This window comes from Pollachius pollachius (genome assembly GCF_949987615.1).
Source record: "Pollachius pollachius genome assembly, chromosome: 10".
Taxonomy (NCBI): domain Eukaryota; kingdom Metazoa; phylum Chordata; class Actinopteri; order Gadiformes; family Gadidae; genus Pollachius; species Pollachius pollachius.
In genome coordinates, this window is record NC_136943.1 from 8,909,502 (window position 1) to 8,928,501 (window position 19,000).

At 42.2% G+C, this 19,000-nt stretch overlaps 1 protein-coding gene across 1 annotated transcript; it reads left to right on the forward strand.

Moving 5' to 3' along the window:
* The first annotated feature begins 8,642 nt into the window (after nt 1–8,642).
* On the forward strand, nt 8,643–18,864 carry cstf2 (cleavage stimulation factor, 3' pre-RNA, subunit 2). The gene is made up of 13 exons (XM_079744192.1): nt 8,643–8,736; nt 8,942–9,020; nt 9,258–9,427; nt 10,083–10,219; nt 10,638–10,757; nt 11,305–11,418; nt 11,644–11,740; nt 15,157–15,256; nt 15,618–15,814; nt 17,442–17,569; nt 17,892–17,966; nt 18,197–18,337; nt 18,576–18,864. Exons 1-12 carry the CDS (start codon nt 8,655–8,657, stop codon nt 18,317–18,319), a joined length of 1,422 nt encoding a protein of 473 aa, XP_079600318.1. The 5' UTR covers nt 8,643–8,654; the 3' UTR covers nt 18,320–18,337; nt 18,576–18,864.
* The last annotated feature ends 136 nt before the right edge of the window (nt 18,865–19,000 follow it).

Consider the following 19,000-nt stretch of genomic DNA (forward strand, 5'->3'; position numbering starts at 1 on the left):
GAAGTTGTTTATGTGATGCATAACATATTCTTGTTGAGGGCATAGGCCTTTGTGGATGTATTAGCTTATTTCCCCATTAACAGTTATTCCCCTGAAGTTTCATCAATATTAAGCAACACATCTCAAGTTGAGTTCTTCTGATATCAACGTATCAGAAGAACGTGGGGAAGAACGTACAGGCGGACAGTTGTCGTGTAGGCCAAGTTAACACAGGATACACTTTTTGCCATGTCACAGCCTTTTACATGTACATAATGAGTCCTTATTTTCAATCAAGCAGCCAAATAACGGGGGTCAAATCCATAATACACTGAATATTATACAATGAATATTTATGCTGAAGCTTTTGTTGAAATTGGCAAGACTTAAATAAGTTACAATAATGGAACAACATAATTGAATACTGGACCTTATTCCATATTTTCCTTTTCACAATCAAGTCATTTATAAGACTTTAATTTTTTTTTTTAACCGATAGGATGGGCCTCTTGTAGGCATCTTAAGTATGCCTAAATGTTGACAATGGGGTTTGACCCAAAAACTATTCAGCTGGGACTCTAACACCTCTAACCACTAGAAGGATCCGGCCCCTTCCGCTTCTCTATGCACATGTCCATATGATAGAGAAAGTTGTTGTCTGATGAACTGATAAAAGAGTTCACCAAAGATTACACCACGGTGAACCACTCAGTGGTATGTGGCAGACCAGGGTCCTGCCGTGGTAACATTTGCGAAAGACGCCAACCACCTCTTTGAGAACATGTTGATGAAACCTCCATCCCCAAGACTCTGTGCCTGAAGTAGGCCCACCTGATATGGAAACACTTTTATGATAAGAAGGACTAAATAACACTATCTCTATATTTATAATCATAAGATGCTTGAGCAATATCTCTGCGTTGCATTAAGTTGCTCATTTTATTTAGTGTAATATACAATAGTATTCAAAAACAATATTGAATAATTTCCATGCAGCCCTAGCCTGAAGCCCAACTCAAATACTGTGAGCCTAGTTTGTTGCTTAGTACAGCACACATATTTGTAGCATGACAAATCGATCAGTAGCCTTGATGTAAAAAGGGCGTATAGCTATACTAATACATATATAACTATGTTCATTAGAGACCCAGTGCATTCTATTGATGTAAAGGATGCCTCTAAATTGCTATAGATAAAGTTTAAAGATTTATTAAAAACAATCTACTTTCAGCTCAGCTGTAACACTTAATTGGCCACTATTTATACCTCTGCCATTATGTTCCTTTGAAATGAAAGCAAGCAGTCTGTTCACAAGTAAAACTAGTCAACTATGCCTAGCGACAACAGTATGAACTTTGTGTTATGAGTCATAACAACATTATTAATAAAGCCACAAACGTAGTAGAGGTGTAACAAAGCTACAGTCAAAATTAAAATAGGACTTCCAAGGGCTCAGATAAGCTTGTGTGCATATTTTTGTGTGCAAAAGAAAGAAAATTGGTACTGAAAAAAATATTGACAATTATTTTTAACTGACACATTCGATTTGTACAGCCCATTCCGTTTAACCAGAGTCTAAAGATGATTAGAATCAGTTATTTGTCATAAAAGGATGGTGACATTACATCAGCGCTGTTTAGAGTGGAAAAAAGGCTGCAAAGGGTGCAAAGACAGACCGGTATCTTCCAGCATGGCTGCGTGTCCAGCCAGGGGAGGACCTTACGCCATCTTATAGTGTTGGGCAGAGAAGGCCCCCTGCGGCCCTCCCAACAGCTTGGTGGTTGTATGAACATGTTGCTGTGGTATAACTCCTCTGTTCTGCCACAGAGTCACGTACAGGAAGGCATGCCTTGCTGGGTGTCCAGCGGACTCACCTCCTGTGGGTATTGGGAAGCATTTGTGTGGAGAAGTATAGCCTCCTGATGAGGCGACTGTCTCGTGTCTTGATCTCAATCAGCGCTCGGTTACTTAGGGAGTTTCAATTCACGACGAACAAGTACATTTGTCATAAGAAGTGAAACAATATATCGCTGTCAGTACAGTAAAGATGTTCATAGAACCAAGTACTAACAATCGCTAGGTTAACCCATTCCCCTTGTACAGCAATGATAGCAGCTACTGCAGATGCTACACAATTAAGTACTATGAGTGCAATGTAGTGCAATGTCGATTAAAATTAAATATATCAAATGTTGTATCACAAGATAAAGGTTAATTTTGTGATACCATGGAAACCCACCCTATAGTGCTGTCTGTCCATGGTATTTGCCTTTACTGCACTTGTTTCAACAGGACTATTTAACTCTTGGCCTATTTAACTCTTGGCCGCCGACACACATCAACTGTCCAGTCTAGACCGACTCGATTTGATTTTTACCTACACTATGATCCCTTTGAGTCAAACCCCATCCGGAGGTGTCAGGATCACATTCTGATAGGACTTCATATTGTGTGGCCAGCATCTGGCCACAATGTGGCCACATTAATGGAGCTTAATTCAAACCACAGCCAGAGTTCTCTTATACCGTGGACGGGACGTGTCGACCGAACTGTATAGCCGAAACGCTTTGCAAATTTGGAAAAACACAAGTGCATTAACGGAAAACCCAAATGTAAAAAGACACAACTTAACAGCAAGCACCACAACACAAATGCTAAAGCCACTAAACAAATTAAAAAGCCACGACATAATGAAAACGAGCGTCGACTGATGTGGACATTGAAACGTTAAACGATAAACCTGAAAGTTATAATCGCCTGCAGAATTGTATTACACCTGTAGACTCATATTATGGAATGGGGGTAAGGCTCATTCAAAAATAATTGACTTTCAAACATTACCTTCACTTGTTCCAGGCTTATCGGCATCATACGAGAATTTGATGTTCTCGCCATACAAAGTGCAGAATGACGTTTCAGAATGCAGGCTGAATCCATAAAAAGGAAAAAACGTCAACTGTCATAAAACTGGTTTCATCGTCAACATCTATTGACGATCACTTCTGTTATTCTGTTGTGGCTGTTGCATTTGACTTGTGGCTTTTGCATCTGTGTTGTGGCTTTTGCGTTTTCCTTTAATGTGCTTATGTTTTTTCAGTCCGTTCGACCCATCTCAGACACCGTACTGTACCCCGGCGGATGCCATCAAATCTCATGCACCAGAATATTCAACTTCACAGCAGGATACAGTTAGTCTCATATTCAATACTCATTGAATATTTGACATTCGCTGCCAGACACCATACACCATACACTAACCCCCCCCAAAACAAGATAATATTGTAATAATGCCACAACCTATATTGAATGTCTTTTAAATACAAAAATGTCTCCAGTCCAGGCAGCCCTTTTCCCCCTATCAGCTTTAATCATCCCTGCTTTGCCTGTCTGGTGAGAGACATGACACTTTCAATGAAAAATAACAGAATAGCTGTTCCTTAACCAAGCCAACACCATTTTATTGCAAAGTATTCATGATATTGAGTGATTCCCGAGAGAGTGTGTGTTTAAGGTGGTAGCTCATGACAACACGTCTGCATACAAAATGTATGTTTAAATGAAAACTGTAACCAATGTATTAGAGAGAACTGGTGAGCATGGGACACCTAAAAATCGAACAGATTGCAATATGAGAATTAGCAATTTGCAAAAGACACTGTTTAACATCAACCCCAAACCCCCGAGTTGACTGGTCAAAGCCCCTGGGAAGAGTGCCTTTGCTTCACTCCAGTTTTGGAAAGGTAGGCGGTAGATGGATTACTGGAACATATATGAACATCTACAGATTCATAGATGGGATACTTTAGTCTTATAATATGGCTCTCTACCAGTTCTAGTCAGCGACTCACATTAGATCTCCAATAAGAGCTCTTGTTCCAACTGCTTTGTTTGCATAATGTGCACCAATACCAAAACCATTTAACAAACAATAGAATAAATGAACATATTGAAAAAACAAAACTAATGTTCAAGCCCCCTCCACGCATCTTATCCTAGATTTGTAAATATGTATCTTACTGTTGAAGTGTTCAATACTCCTTAATACTACCATTCTCCCCTTTTCTTGGTGTCAGATCAGATTGAGGTGTATCCTAAATGGATTGTTTTTTAGCTGTATTTCCATGAAACATTAGTTTGCCTAAATTGCAGTTGCTCCTACTAATGCTAGCGATTGGTTAAATTTGTTCAAACCTGCAAAATGACAAACAAAGAATGTATTATAAAGGATATTCTTATTGTTGGGGATTGCTGCACAATATAAATTGTAATTTAAGATTTTTGTGGGTTTCAATGCATTGTAATAATGAAGGGCAAGGACAGATATTTTTCAGAAAATATTCGAAAAGAAGATAGTCTGAAAGAAGCTACTAGGTTAGTAGAAAAATCATCCTTTAATTAATAATAAAAGCAGGGCTCAAGACTTGTTCAACTTATGTCCTTTGTGGAAAGGCCTGACAGTTAAAATGGTGAAACCGTACCTCATATTTAGTTTCACGTCAAAAAAAAGTCTTGCTAACAGTATTTTATTAAGTAATATAGGACTTTGAAGAAGTTGTGCGGCATGCCAGTGGGTCTTTACAAATGGATGAACCACGTGGACTAGGATGAAGAATCAGCCTTATGAAGTAAAAATCAAAAATCAACATATGCAATGCTCAAGATGGCTACACCTCAATTATCTGTAGGTAATAGTGTCGTTAGCATTACTACAAAATCTATTGCACCAACAATCATCTATAGCCTTGTTATTTGTACATTACAGTTGATATTACTTTGCACCACTTATTTTTTTCGTACAAAAGTTCCACAGATACCTTTTCATCCATCACTCCTTCCAACGGTGTCAGTGGTCCTAATACTACTAATAAATAATAGTACCAGGCTGAATTCCATTTTTTAAGGTGGTGTTTTGTTAAGTTGTTCTTGATGATTCATAAAACCTTTCCCATATATTTGATGTTTTCTATAGTTTATATAGAAACATATTGCTGTCATGCTATTTTTATTATAGCAGATTCTAGCTTTTGCGTGGGAAAATCATAAATTAAATAAAACCCTGGCTCTTCTTTTTTTCCTTGACCAGAAAACCTGTAAATTCAGTGTATGAAGCCTGGGGTCATCAAGGTCAAGTTACAGCCTAACTTTGTAAGCAGCAGTAAGAATATTGTGGCAGCAAAGACATGTTTGCGCAATATACTGAGAAATCGCAGCCCCACTACCACCAGGAGGGAATGTTTGCCTGAGCTGCCGGAAAGGAAGTGTAAAGCCCCTTTTACACATAGTTCCAGGTAAATTACTGGGATAATATTGCAGGCACTGTTAGTGATTTACAATGTTCCCACATGCAGCTTCATTCAGGAACATTTCTGTCTTGTGCCCATGGCATAGCAATGCAGGAATACGGGCCAGGAGACAGTCTGGAATAGGGTGGTAATTCAACACTGAGAAGAGCTCCCTTATTTGGGGACCTGTCCCGTTTCCAAAAATGATGGAAAAAAAGAGCTTGTTTGCAAACGAAAATAATAAGAACAAGAAGCTGTATTGCTATTACTATCAGATCACCGGATTAGCATTGGCACCTCGCCAACTTCATATACGTCCTCGGCTGAGTCTTGCTATTGGTTTGCTTCCTCTAGTGAAATACCGTACAGACAGTGATCCGGAAATGTTACCACCTCCTTAGCAGGCATATTGCTGGTGCAGATTTCCCGGAATATTATATCCAATCCACGCATGGCCCCATATATGCAATCTTCCGGAACATTGCAGGGTAAGACCACACGTGTGAAAGCGGTGAGTGAACTCACATTCGCACACTATGAGATTTTAAAAGATTAGTTTTGGGTACACTAACTCCTCTTGAGTGTTGTATGTTGCACTCGATCTACAGGCTCTATATATATTTGTTTGCAGCGTTCCCCCGGTCACTAAACTTTTGAAAATACATTGATGAAAATGTTATAGACTAAGTCTTTTACAATTACTCAGTGTCACAGACTCACACAGAATCCATGTAAATGCTGCATTTTTGGCAGTCTGCATTGAGGCTTTAGTATTTAGGAAAACATAATAAATCCTGACAGAAAACCGGCAGCTGGCAATAATGTTTAAATTGGCTATAGATTATTAATATTTGGAAAATTTGTTTCCAATCAAGACATTTATTGTTTGGTAAAGCTATTTCCGCTGCATGAGTAATGAGCACTCTCTGAATGTAGGAAATAGAATGTGTTAGGTTTAAAAAAAAGAGTTAAACAACAAATAGGCTAATTATCAGGCCATAACAAACATAGTTGTCTGGCAGATCTTTTTTCAAATTAATACCGGAATCAGTTTTTGGTCAATTAATTTTTTTTCACAAAATAAACGATATTAGACAAAACATGGAAAAGGACCATGAGGAATTATACAAGCTAGAAATTACAAAAAAAGGTGTCCCCTCTGCGCCCAAGGCCATGCTGACTTTGCAGTGGCCCAAAACAGATTTTGTTTTGGGGTGGCTACATGACAAAGATCTACATTTTGTCTATAAGCACAGTGGAAAGCACACGTCACATGGACCTTCACACCATATGGATTGGCCATTTTCAAATAATTTCTGATACTTTTGCATGTGGGCATCTGATAGGACATCTGTTCATGCCAGAGATCCAAGCTGAACAACAGAAATCTGAATAGAGCATTGCACTGTGATGTGTAATGTGGTGCTGCCATAGAAACAGACTCCTGTGACAATAGTGCTGCCCAGATCTTTACTTTGACCTCCAACCACAACAAACACAAGAATCCAACCCCATGCAAATACTTGGTCCAAAATAACCTATTCTCCTACTAATAGCCAAGCCTTAACCTAACCATTTATAAACCTCAAATTTCGTGGATTTCAACCGTAACTCCACCGAAAATCGTAGTATTGGCCCTAACAGCAGGTAGAGGTACCCGTCTCCCACCAGAATTGAGGATTTAGGAATAGACGGTTCAGATACATGGCAGTATTAACATTAAAAAATGCTTTGCAGGAAAACATAACCAAACATATCGATCTTATCATTGATTGACTGTGTTGTTTCAAGTGGGTCTGTGATTTCTGTTTGCCCAAATAGTGGAAGTTCAAACTAAATTGACCTCAGAGTATGCACAGGACACGCTGTAGTCTAGTGTGTACATATTTGTTATACAAAACACGTCTGACTTCAGTACTCTCTGCATACGGTAACTTGTTTTTCTGCAATAAATACCATGTCATAACGAGCAAACAAAAAACTCCAGCACTTTTATTTGACTTCTGTCTTGTGTCGTGAGTCGGTTAACCCAACTGTTAATGCGTGGTCAAGGGCTGCCAAACCGAGAAATCATAGCGAAAACAGCATCTCCTCTGCGGCCTCAGTCGAGTACCACCCTGTCCTGCCCAGCACAGCCCAGCCTCTGACCTAATGTTATCCTTAGGGATTTAATGAAACTCTCAAGAAGAAGAAGAAGAAGAAGAAGGAATTAACCTCTTCAAGGAAAACCGAAAACCTGATTTGGGTCCACACGCAAGTTATATAGCGCGGTTGCACAAAAAAAAACAACGCGACTCCACCCTATTCAGTCCGTAATGGCCGTACACTGTCCGGTACCTCGTAACGTAACGCAGCTCCGCACGGATCAACATTCTGCCTTCATAAACACTTGAAACATTCACATACGACAACTGGTTCCATAGTGTAGTGGTTATCACGTCTGCTTTACACGCAGAAGGTCCTGGGTTCGAGCCCCAGTGGAACCAATAATTTTAGTTTATTGAGTTTTCCCTGAACAATAATTCTAATACGCCATTACACGTTTGCGAAAACGATGACATTGTTTATGATTAAACCATCTAGGCTTTGTTTGGCAATAGCCGGTTTATTACGTTACCTTATAACTAAACTATAGCCTTACTGTCCCGACGCACACACGCGTGAACTTGTCGTGTAATATCTTCAGCACGACGTTTTCATAATGAACTTACATGTATTTATAATATATAATATAATTCTAACGATTCAACATGCATGTACTTAGTTACTGTAAAATGAACACTACGGTAACAACATGTTGTACAAGTAATACAGGATAGGAATAGTGCAGCGTGTGTGAAGAAAATACACTCAATGGAGAGGACTTTAAACTCACCTTGTGTTTGTACCTAATTAACGTAGCTAGCAAGAAATGTGATTCATTTTGCAAATTAAAACACAAATAACTTACCTATTCAGTTGTTTTGTCACACCGCGAGGTCTCAGTTGTAGACATGTAGTCTTGTGCCGTGCAATGTGAGGAGTACAATAAATTAAACCTGACTAGGTTTAAAAGTATTGATGTAGTTTAACGTTAGTTTTTTATTATAAGAGGTCTGCAGGATTTATGGGTCAACCGAGGGAAACAGCGCCACCTTGTGACGCATTAGACTTCAGAACCACGTTGCCCGGTCTAAATTGTGCAATGCAACGGCACTGTTTTTATGTAACTCAACATTGAAACGTATTGTTTTGGTGGTCATTCACTGATGGATTAGCAGTATAGATGTATAGCTGTGTATTGCGTATTGAGTTTTTCTCAGCGTTTTGTCCATGGTCGACAAATGTGAAAACGGAAATTGATTTGATTTGCATCCTTCCCTTCCTTGTGTTGCACTTGTTTTTGTCCCCAAAATGGCGAATCTAGCGGCTGCAGTTGCCGCCGCGGCGGCGAACAGAGACCCAGCCGTCGACCGGTCACTGCGTTCAGTGTTTGGTGAGTTTCTTTATGTAGCTTGGCTAATTATGCAGTAATTATCATTTTAACAAACTAAGTATTTGGCCAAGGGACAGTCGTATTGCTGCTAGTGAGCATGCTAATGTTGTGCTGCTAGCTAACCTAGGTAACGAGGTAAAGAGAGTGATGGCGTTAACCAACAAGCATGATGAACTACAAATATAACGTTACACATTTTTTGTAGTGGGGAATATTCCGTACGAAGCTACGGAGGAGCAGCTTAAAGACATCTTCTCCGAAGTGGGACTTGTTGTCAGTTTTAGGTGAGTAATACAAAGTTGTATGTCTTCAGTTCCTCTTCACCTTAAAATTGTGTGTGTGTGTGTGTGTGTGTGTGTGTGTGTGTGTGTGTGTGTGTGTGTGTGTGTGTGTGTGTGTGTGTGTGTGTGTGTGTGTGTGTGTGTGTGCGTGTGTTAAACTGCTGTTTTGTGTGATCTGGCCCTTGTGAGGTGTACGTTTCCTTGTGAGGAAGAAGTGACCTAAACTCTCTGTTGCTCTAGATTGGTGTACGACAGGGAAACGGGAAAGCCCAAGGGATATGGCTTTTGTGAATATCAGGACCAGGAGACGGCTCTCAGTGCCATGCGGAACCTCAACGGGCGAGAGTTCAGTGGTCGGGCTCTCCGTGTTGACAACGCTGCCAGTGAAAAAAACAAAGAGGAGCTCAAAAGTAAGCATCAACAGTTTGTGCTACTCGTTTATCTCGCTCCGTTACAACTGCCATGAATGTGTTGTATGTTGTGGTGCTGTCTGATTCTCATGTCGGGCTAAAGTGTGATTTGAAACCCCTGTTTCTAATTCAAGGGGTTTGAGATTTAAATAAAAAAGGGGTTTTCGTAAAGGGTTCTAGGAAGGAGCGGTGATGTGTTATCCAAATGGTAAGTACCCAAGGCAGCTTTGTGATACTATTTTAGTATCGTTGTTGTGGATGAGCATTATAATGAGCGATGTTGTATATGAAAGGAGCCAGGCATTATACTATAAGTGTACAGAAAGCATAACTCTCTCTCTTCACACAAGCAAAACCCTCTCTCCGGCACCGCCATAAGGATCAACTGCTGCCCAGACAGAGATCCACACACACCTCGTCACAAAAAGAATGTTACCTTCGTTCAGAGCAGAGTGGAACCTTCATAAAGTAGTTTGTCGGAGGCTGGCAAAAACCTTTGACTTTACTCAAGTTTTATTTAAATGAAGGTCTTGATCACCTGGCTTATGTTAGAGTTCATGGACTTATTACCACGTTTAAGAAGAGGATTAAAACGATTTTGGATACATTCTATCTTATCTTACCGGGACTTTGTCTTTTTTCCCTCCATGCTTAGGTTTGGGCACCGGTGCACCCGTCATCGAGTCCCCGTATGGGGACAATGTACGGTGTGACGAGGCCCCAGAGTCCATCAGCAGGGCGGTGGCCAGTCTGCCCCCAGAGCAAATGTTTGAGCTCATGAAACAGATGAAGGTGCGCTTGTTTCATGTTGTGATAAGGGATGGGCGAAAATAGCAAATGTTGAGTTATTGCATGTTTCACATCTGACATCGGATGCCCTCTATTTATTTTTAGACCTCTGCTTTTAGTAAGCTGATGCAATGTTTTTCCTTTTTACAGTAATCCCTTCATACACTCTGTAAATTCCCAGTTGACGGGCATATTCAGAGATCTAAAATGTGTGGGGCTGTATACGTCCTTAGTCAATTCATCGTTTAATTAGTTAATAGACCGTATGAGACTATTTTTGTCATGTAGTGATGGATTTAAGACCTGGTCTCATTTCGAAGCCCAAAGCCTTACTGATAGTTTTATATGATTCTAAATACAATTGCATGTCCATTGGGCGTTAACGTTTAATCCTGCCCTCTAAACATCTACTATTTTCCAGCTTTGTGTCCAAAACAGTCCCCAAGAGGCAAGGAACATGCTGCTGCAGAACCCACAGCTGGCCTACGCTCTGCTGCAGGCCCAGGTGGTCATGAGGATCGTGGATCCCGAAATCGCTTTGGTGAGAGGGACGGTCCTCCTCGAGCTCTTTTGCTTTAGTCCTGCCCTAGACTTGATTTAAGAAGTGTTAAATCAAAGCTTCGTTCTTAGGGAGTCTTTGTTCACATCAAGCCCCTGCCTTAGTGCTCAATTGGGATTAATTTCTCATAAAAAAAAAGAGAGGTTTGGTTTTTCATGTCATATTTTGAATCTACATCCACCAGTGTGAAGATAGCCACACCTTGTCAACACTTCTTCATATCGACTTGTAGATTTAACAGTAAACACTGACTTCATTGGCCGCAGTGTTTATTTCCATGCGGATGCAACAGATTTTGTTATTGGTATTTTGCGCCTGTGCGTCAGTTTGGACTGTGACCAGTTCACACTGGCATCAGGTGAGCGGCCCAACATTCACTCAGAGCAATACATCAAATCGAGCTCTAAGGCTTGCAGTGTGAACAAGGCCATGGTGTTCTTACTTGGCGTGCTGTCCTAACGCAGCAGTAAATACTTCCCATAGCGGAGGAGGACCGCTTGTTTTGACCTGGTGACCATTGTTCCTACAGAAAATGCTCCACCGGCAGAATACAGTTGCACCTTTGATCACCAACCAGGGACCTTCAGCATCCATTCCTCCTTCAGCCCAGGTGGCCGCTCCGGTGCCCCAGCCACAGCCCATGGTGACGCCTCACTCTTTCTCATCCTCTAGCCCTACCTCCTCATTCCCTCTCTATTCCGAGGGAGTGGTTAGCTTGGCGTTCTGTCTTTCGTTCTCTCTTTCATGCTTCTTTATCGTACAGGATCTTATCTTTTTCGTTCCTTCTTGCAAATGCCGGTTGATAATGATTTTCATTTTCTCACACGTAACAATTGTTAATGACATCATTGGGTTTTTCATTCCTCAGCAAACGGGCATGCATGTGAACGGAGCCCCTCAGATGATGCAGCCTCCCCCCATGGTCCAGGGGCAAGCCCCCATACCCGGACCCGCGGGCCCACCAGGTAACCCCAGCGCCGTACTGTAGGATTTATGTTTGAATATTTTCTTGTTATAAACTTTTTAACTATTTAAGCCTTTGAAGTTGTCATGTCGTACCGGCCCAGGTTAATAATTGAAAGGACCAGCTGTATAACTTCATATAGCAGTGAGTTCGTCTTCACTCTAGGGTTTGAGAAATAATGAAAGTCAAGTAATTATCATTGATTCATGAGCTGGGTTACGGGGAAAATCTACCGAAGAGGAAGGCCTTATTTTTGGAAAATGGTTGCTGAGGAAGTTGACACAACTGTTTTAATAGTTATTCATTTGGAATGTCTTTGTTTAATATTTAATTTAAAATGATCATCGGCCATTAATAGAACCAGAATTTTTTTAACTGCCTGAGCATGTTTTGGCGTTGAAGTCTTCTCTGTTTGCCAGCATGCTTTGTGCTTGTCCAAGCTGCATTGCATCACTAGGTGGCAACATAGCATTGTGTCTGTGGTGTCTTTGTTACGTATAACTAAATCCTCACAACCATTTAACCCTCCACTATAGAACATTGTATCCATGCCTTTTTTCTCCACTGACCAAAATGTTATGGAGGGTACAGTTCCCTGGGTTGAATGACTTTATGGCTTCTAAACTGTGACGAAACGACTCTATATCCCATTCAAGAAAGTTTCCCCCTTACTGACGGTGTGAGAGTGCATGTCTAAAGTGTGTGTTTAAAGTGGCGTTCTCTTCGCTGAGTCTCTTGTCTGCTGCTCTCTTCTCTGAGTGTCTTGTCTGCTGTTCTCTTTGCTTTAACGCCGGCTCAGGGAACCTCCAGCATTCTCCCACAGGAGCTTCTGTTCAGGCCGCTACCGAGCGGCCCCAAGGTACTAACCCCAACCCCCCCTAGCTGGCGTCTCCCCCACTGCAGCGTAGGCTTGGCCGGTGTCTATAACCTCATACCTTCATACCACCCGGTCATTTCACCCAGGGTATAGGTTATTTGTGTATTATTAACACAATAATAATAGAAAACCTGCAAAGGTGAGTTGGGGACTGAAGTGATCAGCATGTGTGATATTGTCTAGCCTACAATGCTGTGTCTAATTAAATTAGCCTACTTAGACAGGTCTTGCTTGAAATTCTGTTTAATCTGAATTTTACAGTCTATTTTTAAGTCAGTTTAAGCTGTATTTTATGCAAATGCTTATCGTGGTTGTAACAATTGCGTTACAACCACAACGGAGCTAAATTGGCCCCAGCAGTTATTTATCCACTTTTTACTGCCGTTGAATGTAATATTCATATTTAGAATCGTGAATCGTATCCGGGTTAGTTGCACTTTAGCTAGGCTGTTGTTCAGTGCAGTGCTTTGTAATTCGCCTTTCTGTAGAAATGTTGACCAAAGGATGGCCCTATAGAGAGGGGTGCTGTCGATCGATGGCTTCAGATGTAATCATAAGATGTTGGACAACAGTAGCATTAACAGTAACATTACAAAGAGGAGTGTCTGTGTATTTTTGACTGTATTTCTAAATACCCTGGAAAACCATGGTACCGCCCAAACCTTCTTGAGATCAACAAAAGTGATTGTTTTTCGACTTTTTTTTTTGGATTGAGCCCTCCTATACACACATGGTTACCATCATGTCAACAAAAGGCTTTGTCTATTTAACCTTTTTAAACTTCCTGCAAAACCTTCTTTTTTTTTTTAATTGTTGCAAGAAATTGGCAGGTGTGTTGGTGTAATGGAGGAAATGAAATGAATGCCATGAAGCCGATGACTGTGATTCTCAGGTTAATGATCACAGGGTTGGGCCGGTAGGCAGTTTTTCCACACGGCTGTTTTCGGTTCCCATGTCAACTGATTCGTTTTACCTCTTCTATTCCACCTATCTCAAGCAGCAATCGATTAGGGTTGAAGTGATTCAGAAAGAAAACCAAACCGGTAACGCACATTTTATTGTGCTCTATATTCCTTTATATCATTAAACCATATACTTATCAGATGATGGCCTTCCATGGCAAAGGCTATGCAACGTCTGTTTAGTTTTTTATTATAGCTCCTCTCCTATAATATCACACTACCAACATTAAAATCCATTTCTCTTATTCTGTGCATGCAATCATTCTTTCATCACCATCCAATTAATGTTATTACATTTTCAGATGAGTATACCTGTGCATCTACTTGCACTGTCTTCATGTGTGGCTTGTCTGGGTAACACAAGCTTGTAAGGCCAAACATGTTTTAACATTTTCTAAAGGTGAGAATCAATTAACCGCTCATGTTCTGGAATCAACCAGTGTGTCTATGGAGGAGAAAAAAAACTACAAAGGTAGAAATCAATCCCAGCCATGTTCTCTTTCTTCAAAGTACTTGATCTTAGCCGGTGCAGTGCTCCGTTGAGTACGATTGATCCCTCACCATTGTTTTTGTTTCAAGAGTTACTCCAACTGTCCATTTACTTGAACCACCGAAATATGGTCTGCTGCCTTGAGATCATTTGGCTGGGGGGCCAGATCCCGGGTGGTTTAGTTTGGAGGGGAAACAGGTTCAAGAATTCGCCAGTGAATCCTTTGCATGTTATGGTTTAGACGCTCGGTTGTTGGATGCTTTCAAAAGGAATTAGCTTTTAAGTGTGTGTGTGTGTGTGTGTGTGTGTGGTTTTAATGGTTGGATCAGACGTTGTTTCCGCTATGCTCCTATAATCCTGACTGTAGCCTTGAATGAGATTAGGGCAGCACAAATCAATATGTTGGATCTGAAGTCCCCAGTGAAACCATCAAAAGCCACAATGTTATCCACAGAATCGTCTCTCTGGCTTGTGGTCGAAAAATAACCTTAACTTTGGTGCTGTGGACATATACAGTAAAAAAACATTAAACTTCTTGCTGTGGTTGGATAGCTTTCAATCATATGATGGCATTCAACCAAGCGTCATATTGGGTAGAGGTACCCCAGCATATTTTATTTGCAGAATATATGGATGACGGGATTTTATTGGTAACTTTATTAAATCACAATCTGTCAGCATTGACTACAGATATGTCAAGGTAATTTGTATCATCGAGCTAGGTGAAATGTAACACATTGTGACTTGTGTTTCTTAAAATGAAGTTCACCATGAACACAAAATAAGTCTGCATTGTACAAAAGCTGTATCAGCGGGTCCAAGTTGTTTCCTATTACAGTAAGTATGTTCAAGGTGTAACCAGTATACTAACCACTATGTAGCATCGATTATAGTCGGACAACAAGCCTACTCATTTAATGCTCTTAAAAGTTCCAGTGACAGAAGTGAACACCAACTTTGTTTGTTTGGCTTTCTGACCATCTAAGATGCTTCTACACGGAGAGAGAGAGAGAGAGAGAGAGACTCACTCACTCACTCACTCACTCACTCACTCACTGGTAAATCTATCCTGGCGTCTCCCTCTCCAGGGCCAGGTGGTCTGCCCCCCAGAGGCCTGCTTGGAGACGGGCCTAACGACCCCCGGGGCGGCACTCTTCTGTCTGTCACAGGAGAGGTCATCGAGCCCGCGTAAGACTCCGCCTCCTCATCAGTGCAACATGACCACAAAGACCCCCCCCCCCCACCCTCTCCCTTCCTGCCTTGAAGTCTGATTCAAAAACATCAGAGGTTTGCCCTTGGTGGTTGAAACAAGTGCATTGCCATTCAGCTCACATACCGCACGCACATCGTCCCAGTTGCACATGAATAAATAAGACTAAATAAATAAGTTACTGGAAGTGATGCGAGGGTCTAAACCAGTGGTATTTTCATTCATTTGATCCAGACGGCAGTAGATTTATTCCTCTCAATGACTGATGCGGCAGTTATGTTATCAGTTGATGTTTTGGAGACAGTCCTTCATCCCCTGTCCCTCCCTTGTGTCTCGCAGTGGTTACATGGGACCGCCGCCACCCCACCAGGCGCCACCCATGCACATGGGCCAAATGGGCAGTGGCCCACCGCCAGACATGAGAGGGCCCCCCCACGATATGAGAGGCCCACCCATGGGGGAACAGAGGAATATGATGGGGGACCCCAGAGGACCGCCCATGATGGAGCCCCGGGGCCCACCAATAGAGAGCAGAGGTAGCTACGGTCAGCCTGGTTGTGAGACTCCAGCTCCTGTTTTTGTTTCAGACCCTCTCTCTAGAGTCCCAGGTCAAAGGACTGGCCTTTTGCCCCGAAGCAGGTTGTGATGTGAAGCCATGCTTTGACATACTGCACTTGCAACCGATCAGGTTATCGTAACGATTGTTCCCAACGGAGTAAGTTGATGGAGCTTTTTCCTTATCCGGTAGGAAAAGCAGCGAATACGGCTGACTTTTCTTCCACTGATTTATAAATAAGTCCAGCAGTGCACATTTAGGTTTTTAACCATTTCTGCTAAAACTGATTCTATGGCTGCATTGATACGAGGACAAATTCCTCCCAAAACCTTTCCAAACCACGGCACCCCTTTACAGGGATTTATTTTTCAATGCACACCAACCCCTCAAACTATAAGAAATCCTTGCAAAAACACCTGCACACAACAAATGTAGTTTGATCAGTGTGGTGGCCACTGTCCCTGTCCCTTCAGACTATAATCAGGCATCGCTGATAAGTTTTGTTATCTAGGAAGATAAATAGCTGCAGGATTGTGCATAGGCTGTCTGACATTTTATGTTAGATTATATCCTTTCATTTGTCATTCATTACCTGGGCTGAAGGGCGGAATGTAATGGGGTTGTTACTTCTTTTTTTCCACATGTGACACATTTATATTTGTCTAGGCTTGTATGCGTCTTGGGGCCCTTGTTCACGTTTCTTTCTGATTGTAGCCACATGCGTCCGCCCTGAGGAAATACGCTGCTGCCAGCTCTTTTCTCAGAGCGCGCTGCCTTTTCTGTGTGACCGCTCCCAACAAGCTCGACTTCCGAGTAAGGTACTGGTGTGGTTACCGCCGCTCCTTTCCAGGCAGCCCATAATATAGATGACCGGGTGGGCTCGGTACCCTTGTAAACAGGAATAATGGAGGATATGTCAGATATAGATCATAAAGAAGGACACAACGCTGGCCTGTCGTACAGCGACGGTTAAAGTGATGTTGTTATGTTGTCATAGGAACAAAACCCGGGTGCATTTTAATCTTCAAGTCACTCTTCGGCGCCCTGCCAGTGCTTCTCTGCCAGAGAAAGATGTTCTGTGGACACGCGTCCTTAATGAGCAGATAATGCACGGCACCTGGTCTGTTGCCTCTACTGCATGCCCCCCCGCCGCCTCGATCAGTGGAATGCCTCAGTCGGGCCGTCCGGTACGCCCACTGTCATGTCACCGTCTCACCCTCCGTTGGTATTTGAAGTCTTTGTCGATGCTTGTCATTTCGGAAATTGGCTTAACTTTGGCTTGGGTTCATGGCATTCAGGTCTAATCCACCCAATCATTTGTGGTTTCCATCAAGCACTTTGGTTTCCCGGATTGTTCCAGGAACATGACCTTCAATGCCGTAGTAGTAAAACTAGTATAGAAATTCCATCCTCTTTCTGTTTGTGTTTGCGCACCTGCGTCTGTCCAACCTAAGCATGGAATCCGCACACTCAATCATGACTGTCATTACCCCTGCAGCGACGTGTGACGCAGCAAGGGGTGGCATTTTACTCAGGCATCTTGGTTAAGGGCCCTCAGCCTCCGGGTCCTGTCCTGAGCACCACCATAACCGGGGTCCTCGTTTCAGGTCGTGACCCCAGAGCCATGGATGCCCGCGGGCCGGCGGCCGGGCAGAGAGTTCCCATCGCTGGAGGGGGAATGCAGGGGCAAGGACAACACAACATGGCTGCCAATGTGCCGCCACCTGCAAGACCAGTAAAGGATCTACTAGTGTCCATTGTTATGCTTGTCAAATTGTTGCGTTATCTGCGGATGATCTGTCTGGTATCTCTCAATGATTTATGTTCAGAGTTAAAAAAATATATAGTAGCCTTCCCTTTTGCAACAGTTGCAACAGTATTATGAAACAAAGACAAATTTCGGCCTCAAAACCATTTTCGCTAACATTAATTGCAAAATAATATTTCTATTCAGCAGCAACATAGTGCCTTTCACATATCTAGGCTCCACTTCTAGAAAGCATCATAGGGTAGATGCTGCTAGCTGATGCTCATGTTTTTATCTTGCCTTGCTCAAGGGTCCTGGCGTCCCACAGTCTGGAGGAGGTTTCAGCCCGGGCCAAAGCCAGGTCTCCTCACAAGACCAGGAGAAGGTAGGCCTCACTGCTCTCTCCCCCGTCCTAACTCAACTACCAAAACGTGGTCACAATAATGTTCTACCTGTCAATACTCCTATTTTTGGATTCACAGAGATGCTCACGAACAAAATGAAAAAATGGTTAAATTTGCTCATTACAAATTGCACGTGGCCTATGTTACGTCCCGGGAGCAACTGTGATCTCATTTGGTTCTGCTGTTTTTTTTTCTCCTCTCCCTCCTGCAGGCCGCCTTGATCATGCAAGTGCTCCAGCTCACCCCTGAACAGATCGCCATGCTGCCCCCAGAGCAGAGACAGAGCATTCTCATCCTCAAAGAGCAGATCCAAAAGACGGCTGGAGCCCCTTGACCTCCTCCCGTGCACACGGTAGGCACTTGTCAGTGTGAACAGGCACATTTGGAGTGTGTGCTGTGAGTATATTGGGACCTTTACCAAGCTCATGTTTCCCTTAGTGATACCCGACATTGCAAACTCTACATTTGTACCGATGGGTACTCCCTCTGACCTCGTGGCCTGCCTCAGCCGGTCTCTAATGTAGCCTTAACACTGTGTCACTCATACTTCTGTCTCCTCTTGTTACATATTTGTTTCTCTTTTTTCTCAGGCTTCTTAAAGGAGTCGTCTCTCTGTCATTGTGATGTCTAACCGGTCTGAAGACGGTTGTTTTTTTTTGTTTGGGTCCTTTGTTTTTATAGGTTTTTTTTTGGATCCAGGACAGAGATTTGGCAGTTTGTGGACTATGACATGTGGGACGGCTGAACAAAACTCAGTTGGCACTATCCTGCCATGGTCATTTTCTTTCAAATCCTATTTTTCTCATCTTCAACGCTGTAGAAACTTTGTTTTTAATTTCTGTTCATCAATAAAAACTGAAAAATAAGCTTGACCCTAAACTGTCTTTTTTATTGGTATGAATCAAATAGATTTTATTAATTTCACCACAAAGTGTGATGGTGGTTTGAGTCAGTGTGTGTGACAATGACGGCATAGCTGCGTGACAGCTCGGAAGCACTTTGGACCGGTTTCGTT